Source organism: Pteropus vampyrus, unplaced genomic scaffold, assembly GCF_000151845.1.
Source record: "Pteropus vampyrus isolate Shadow unplaced genomic scaffold, Pvam_2.0 Scaffold7, whole genome shotgun sequence".
NCBI classification, from domain to species: Eukaryota; Metazoa; Chordata; class Mammalia; order Chiroptera; family Pteropodidae; genus Pteropus; species Pteropus vampyrus.
The window spans coordinates 15491875-15499264 of NW_011888788.1; the positions used below are offsets into that span (position 1 = coordinate 15491875).

Below are 7390 nucleotides of genomic sequence, written 5' to 3' on the forward strand. Positions count from 1 at the left end.
AAATATTCTCATTCCCTTGGGTTTATCATCCCCAATGATATGGCAAGAGTATTGTTTTATACTGTTTTGTCATAGGTGCCCACAATTTGGGTCACATTTAGGATTATGTCGGATATTGTGAGCTAGATTGGAAACCAATAACCACTTATGTAATATATGCTCAATATGACTGTGATGGTTTGGACTATTGTTCAGCAGACATCCACTCTCTTCCTTCTCCCACTGCGGGCAGAGTGTGCTTCCCACTTCCTTGATCATGGGCACGAACATGTGACTTACTTTGGTAAATAGAACGTAAAGAAAGGCTTGAAAAGTGCTCGAGCAGTTGCACTCCCCCTCCTGCGCTCCTGCATTTCTCCAAAATGGAGTATGCCTTGGGTATCTGATGATCCACCGAGGATGAAAGACACGTGGTATGGACCTGACTCCAACCACAACTTGGAGCCAGATCAGCTGACATCAGCCAGCACATCATTGCGTGAGCCAACCTACAACAGGCTTGCTGCTGTTTGACATTGAGTTTTTGGGGTAGTTTGTTATTGCAGCATTATTGTGACAATAGCTGACTATTATGAAAATCAAAGTTTCATATTTAGGGTGGGAGGATTTGTTTCAAATTAAACTTAAAGGTAGATAAAACTGTTTAGAAGTCAGAATATCTATAAATACATATTCAATTTAAACATTACAAATTTTATAAAATGTATTACCTTTTGAATTGAAAAACATCATCCTTTTCAGCTGCCTGTAGTCTGTGGGCAACACGTGCGAGATAGTACAGATACCTAACCCCAACAATATTGCATTGCCTGGGCTTCCATGAGCCCATAATGAAAAAACTCATCTCACAGTATAGTTACTAAAAGATAATATGAAGGAGACTGGAAAAATATTAAACTCTGGGTTGTGTGAGGCCTACACCTTAAATATGTTTCACAGAAAAGGAATATTGTTTTAGCATACATATTTTAAAAGGGCAGAAGACCTTAAACCTTTGACAGTTTGAGGTTCAAGTTTTGGCTTTCCTGGCAGGCTGACTGTGTTATACCAGATACCAGGATTCACATTTCATAGTAGGTGGGAGCCTCACTAATTTAAGCAAAATGTTGGCTCTTTCAGCCGAGGAAAATGCAGCTCACTGAGGAATGTTGTATTAGCATATATGAATAGAAGAGAGAATCATAGTAACGAAGTGAAAGCAGGAAAGAGGGATCCTACCCCTCTGGCTTCAGTGCCCTCTTGGTTTTCCATGTTTGAACAACAGGAAGTATGGGAGAACTTTCTAGGTGCTATTAACCCTCAGAGAAGCAATCTGAAAGTTATTCTAGTTCCTTTTCTAAGCAAATAAGACAAGCCATTACACCTCCTTTCAACTTTGGGTCAAAATAGATTTTTGCATAATTTAGTCAACCTAATTGAATAAATACACTTGCCATTTATTTTGCTTCTTAAGATTTCTCTTCATACCATTTTGTAAACAAGAGAAGAAAGATTCAATGAAACTCTTTTTGTGGTAAATTGTTACAGCTTGCCTGAGAAATGAGTCTAAAGCAGTTTCTTTGTGAAAGGTAAAAATGCCAATTCAATGTCAAAAATAGCATGTAAATAGCATATAATACATTTTACTCTAATGGTATCATTGATTTTAAAACTGGTGAAATAAGTAGAATAGCATATATAATTATTTCTGTAGTAGTTTTAAGAAGTATTTTATGAATAAATTGTATAGACTGTTACCAACAAAAATGCTCTTACAACACAGAGGAAATCTTCCAAGATTATTTTGTGATTTTATTTTTACCTACCAAAAGAATACCCTTTTGCTAGGACTTGTCACAGTAAATTCTAAAAATCAGAATTTGAATTTTTATAAAAATTATCCATTGAAAACCAGAATGTTTTAGTCTTTAAAGTTCTCAAAAAAGGAAAAATTTTCTTAAAATCGACAAGGTTCGACATTTAAATATTAAAATATCCGTACCATCATACACATGAATTTTTTTTACCATTATTCTTTTCATCACTTAGGAAGAACTTACATATATTGCAAACTTTAGTAGTTTTTTTTTTTTTCCTTAATAAGTGTGGCAAAGAGGGAACAAAAATAAAAGGTTTGATTCTAGACAGTTTCATTTAGTATAATTTCAACTTTCAAATTATAGGAACATAAATGAATGTCCTACTTCTGAGTTAAAAGTACTTGACTACTTTGTGGGATATTTTGTGACAATTCTTTACTAAATTATCTTGGTGCCGTTGCTAGGTAACACCGCTGGCTTCCCGAGGCTGACAAAGGAGAGGGTTACAGGGAGCAATTCGGCATTATTAGCATTTGACTAATAAGATTGTTGTTGTTGTTTTTAACTGTATATCTTAGCATTTCCTCCCTTTTCTAGGGAATGTCATTGTCTATGGGGATACAATTGACACTTACACCACCGTGGAGGCGCTCCTAAACCTTGGCGTGAGAGGCTCCTACATCCACCTGGTGCTGCCTCCGCCCACCTCCACCATCACCTGCATCAACAACTACACGGTGGAACGTGCAGTGGAGAGAGCGCTCCAAGCAGCAGGGGTCACCGTTTACAGGGAGGCGCTCCTGGCCCAGTGGAATGAGGGCCAAAACCCAGACCCCATTCACAGCGCCAGCTTCACCACGCCCACCAAGCCTTTCAAACTTCCATGCTCCGTAAGTAGGTTCTGTGAACTTCACTAGCTGCCTCTGGAGAGCAGTTACTTTCCAGGGACTTGGGTCTGAAGAATGTGGGTGGTAAATTTATAGTCACGACTTTGGGTTTTGTTTTCTAATTGATCAGATTATCTATTGCAGGGTAACAAGCCACCCCAAACTTAGTGTCCTAAAGCAACAATCATTTATTATTATTATCTCTCCTGGTCCTGGGGTTTGACTGGGCTCAGCTGGACAGTTCTCACTAGTTCTATCAGTTGCTGAGCGAAGGATATTAAAATCTCTTTCTATTATTGTGGAATGTTTCTTCCTTTAATCCTGTTAAATTTTGATTTATCTTTTTGAGGGTCTGTTATTAAGCACATGAACATTTATAATTGTTGTTGGCTTCATGAGCTGTGCCATTTAGCATTATGAAATGTCCCTCTTGTCCCTTATACTAAAGTCCACTTTATCTGATATCCTTCTTATGTTTACTGTTTACATGGTATATTTTTCCATCTATTTACTTTCTGTTTGTCTGTGTCTTTATATCTAAAATGTGTCTCTTGTAGGCATCATAAAGTAAATTGTATTAGTATTTTTATTGCTGCATAACAAATTATTAGCACAAACTTAGCAGCCTGAAACAATATCCATTTGTTAGTTCGTAGTTCTGCAACTCAGAAGTCATCATTTGGCTAGCTTCTCTGCTCAGGTTCTCTGAAGGCTAAAATCAAGGTGTCAGCCAGACTGCGCTCTATCTGGAACTTAAAGTTGTAGCAGAATTTAGATTTTGCAGCTAAGGACAGAGGTCCCTGTCTACTTGCTGGCTTGTACCTAGAGGCCATTGACATTCCTTGCCACATGGCTCCTTCCATCTTCAAGCGAGTAACAGAGAATCTTCATCATCTTGAATTCCCTTCACACTGTTTATTTTTTATTGTAAATTCTTTAATGTCACCACATATTTGACCCCTTTTACCCCATCTACCTCCCTCCTCCCTCCCTTCACACTTTAAATTTCCTTCTTTAGGAAAAGCCTGGTCCCTTTTTAAGGGCTTACCTGACTAGGTCAGACCCACTAAGCATAATCTCCCTTTCTTAAAGTCAGCTGTGCCATGTTATGGGAGTGATCATCCTATCATATTTACATTGGCCCTACATTAGTACCTTGCCACATCTGGCTTAGTAGTAGTGCCTTCTGGGCTCCCAGAAGATGGTCCAGCTTTGAACCAGGTATGCTGGCTCTCCAGGTAGTATCTTCCTTTTCTACACAGCATGCATTACAGTCTGAAATCCTCTGCTTATCTGTGAAGTGATTTCTTTGGCATCTGTCTCTCCAATTAGATTGTAATATCCATATTTATCCTTTTCACCAAGGTATTCCTGGGTCCCTGCACAAACAGTGTTTGTCTGCCTCCAGCTAACATCATACTCAATGGTGAAAAGCTGAAAGCTTTTCCTCTAAGATCAGAAACATGACAGGGATATCCATCCTTGTCACTTTTATTCAACAGAGTATTAGAAGTCCTAGCCAGAACAATAAGGCAAGAAAAAGAAAGAAAAGGCATCCAAATTTGAAAGGAAGAAGTAAAACTGCCCCTATGTGCAGATGACATGATATTATACATAGAACACCCTGAAGACTCCATCAAAATATTGTTAGAACTAATAAATGAATTCAGTAAAGTTGCAGGATACAAAATCAATATGCAAAAATTTGCTGCATTTCTTTACACTAATAAAGAGAGCAATCCCATTTACAAGTGCATCAGAAAGAATAAAATAAATATAGCCAAGGAGGTGAAAGCCCTGTATATTGAAAACTGTAAGACATTAATGAAAGAAATTGAAGACACAAATAAATGGAAAAATATTCCATGCTCATGGATTGGAAGAATCAATATTATTAAAATGCTCATACTACCCAAAGCAATGTATAGATTCAATGCAATCTCTAACAAAAATTCCAATGATATTTTTAACAGAAATATAACAATACTAAAATTTGTAAAGAACCACAAAACACCCTGACTAGACAAAACAATCTTGAGAAAGAAGAAGAAAAATAGAAGCATCACGCTACCTGATTTCAGACTATATTACAAAGCTATAGTAATTAAAACAGTAGAGTGTTGGCATAAAACAGACACATACATCAATGGAACAGAATATAGAGCTCAGAAATAAACCCACACATAGATGGTCGATTAATTTATGACAAAGGAGCCGAGAATATGTAATGAGGAAAGGACAGTCTTTTCAATAAATAGCATTGGGAAAATTGGACAGCCACATGCAGAAGAATGAAACTGGACCGCTATCTTACAAACATTAACTCAAAATAGATTAAAGACTTAAATGTAAGACATGAATCATAAAACTCCTAAAAGAAAACAAAGGCAGTAAGTTTTTGACATAGGTCTTGGCAATCATTTTTTTTAATCTGACACCAAAAACAAAAGCAACAAAAACAAAAATAAACAAGTGGGACTACATCAAATTAAAAAGCTTCTGCACAGCAAAGGAAACCATCAACAAAATGAAAAGGCAACCTACTGAAAGGGAGAAAATAATTACAAATCATACTTCTTATAAGGGGCTAATATCCAAAACATATAAAGAACTCATACAACTAAATGCAAGAAAACTTTTTGATTAAAAAAGGGCTGATCTGAATAGACATTTTTCCAAAGAAGGCAGATAGGTGGCCAACATGAAAAGATGGTACGTGAAAAGATGCTCAATATTATTAGAGAAATGTAATTTAAAAGTCACAACAAGACATCACTTCACACCTATTAGAATGCCTATTATCAAAAAGACAAGAAATAACAAGTGTTGGTGAGGATGTAGAGAAAAGGGAAACTTTGTGCACCATTGATGGGAATGTAAATTGGTATAGCCACTATGGAAAACAGTATTGAGGTTCCTATAAAAAATGAAAAATACCATATTATCCAGCAATTCCACTTCTGGGTGTTCATCTGGAAAATAAAACACTAATTCAAGAAGATACAGGCACCCCCATGTTCATTGTAGTATTATTTACAGTAGCCAAGATATAGAAACAATCGAAGTGTTCATCAGTGGATGAATGATAAAGAAATTGTGATATATAATGGGATATTATTTGCCCATAAAAAAAGAATGAAATCTTGCCATTTGTGACAACATGGATGGATCTTAGGAGCATTATTCAAAGTGAAATAGTTCACACAGAGAAAGATAAACACAGTATGATCTCTCTTATATGTGACATCTTGAGAAAGGTAAAACAAGCTCATAGCTACAGAGAACAGACTGATGGTTGCAAGAGATGGAGAATGGGGGTGGGAGAAAGGAGTGAACTGTTTGTGTTTTTAGTTTAAATAAGCTGAATAAAAAAAGTTTTAAAAAGTATTTGTCAGAATGCATGATGAATAAAGTTTATCAGATCATTGACTCTCGATCTACTAACCAGGGAATTTTGCTCTCCCTAATCAGAATTATAAATACAAGTAGTCTTAAATATTTATTCAGAACATCAGAGTGGCCAGACGTTTCTACTTCATATGTTATCCAGTAATATTTGGTTGGCATTACAGGAGCACATGAATTATATTTGAGAGGTCTGTAACTTAGAAGGCATGAACAGTGTTACATTTGCTTTTCCATCTAGTCCACAAACTCCTAAGAAACCCCAAATGTAGCCAAATTGTGAATGCCTATACTATTGCAATAGTAGTAATCTTTAAAACCCAGGAAGACAAGAACTAATAGATTTAATGTGCTACTAACAAAAAGTAGGTTTAATTAGGAAAAATCTGGGTAGGGAGAGGAACTTTTGTGAAGATGATGAAGGGAACTTTGAGCATTTTCAGTGGCTCAAGAGGTTAATGGTACTGTTTTTTATGAATAATTTTAATTCAAATCATGGCTTTCCATATTTTTATGAGTGGGAAATCTACTTTTATACAGGTGGAAAAGGAGTGTAGGAGAAGAAAAGGAATAGGGGGTCAGAAAGATTCAGAGTCAGAGAGAGACTCAAAGAAATATATTTTTCTTTGGTCACTGAGAAAGAGTTACAAAACAGAAAGAATTTAAAGGAGATTCAAAAGAAACTGCCTGGGATGGGGCTACATAGCTGAGTGAACAGAGACAAAGAGAAAAATCCTGTTGGCTCCCTGAGGGAGAATAAAGGACATCACAGAGCTGATGAATCTGAATCCAGTGCTGTCCAATAAAACTTTCTGTGATGATGGAAATAGTCCATACCGGCACTGTTCAATATGGCAGCAACTAACAACCTGTAGCTTTTGAGCATTTGAAATAGGCTACTACAACTGAGGATCATGGATTTTAAATTTTGTTTAACTTTATTTAATTTAGATTTAAATTTATAAAGCTATGCATGACTTGTCACTACCATGGGATCATTCATCATTCATGCACTATTCTTGGGTGTGGGGAAGGGATTTAGAAGGGGTTAGTTTTGGCCCAGAACAGCTGATTTTTGTACAGAGTGGAGCAAGTAAGGTGGGTAATGCAGGCATATAAAGGAAGCAGGAATGTGGCCATGATGAGGATCCATATCATATGTTTATTTTTTAGCATACTTTTAATAAGGTGGCAAACTACATTAGGTAAAAATGAAAATGATTGAACTTAACTACTTCAACAACAAATGAAGACTTAAAAACAACTAACTTGGATTGCTTCAATGACTTTCAACATCAA

At 36.3% G+C, this 7390-nt stretch overlaps 1 protein-coding gene across 9 annotated transcripts in view; it reads left to right on the plus strand.

Moving 5' to 3' along the window:
* Positions 1-7390, plus strand: part of CFAP61 (cilia and flagella associated protein 61) — a 296212-nt gene that overhangs the window by 223916 nt on the left and 64906 nt on the right. For all 9 annotated transcript variants that reach the window (XM_023537747.1, XM_023537742.1, XM_023537746.1 and 6 more), the window contains one exon: positions 2397-2689. In XM_023537747.1, the coding sequence (XP_023393515.1) occupies positions 2397-2689 (293 nt within the window). The remainder of the gene's footprint in view (positions 1-2396; positions 2690-7390) is intronic.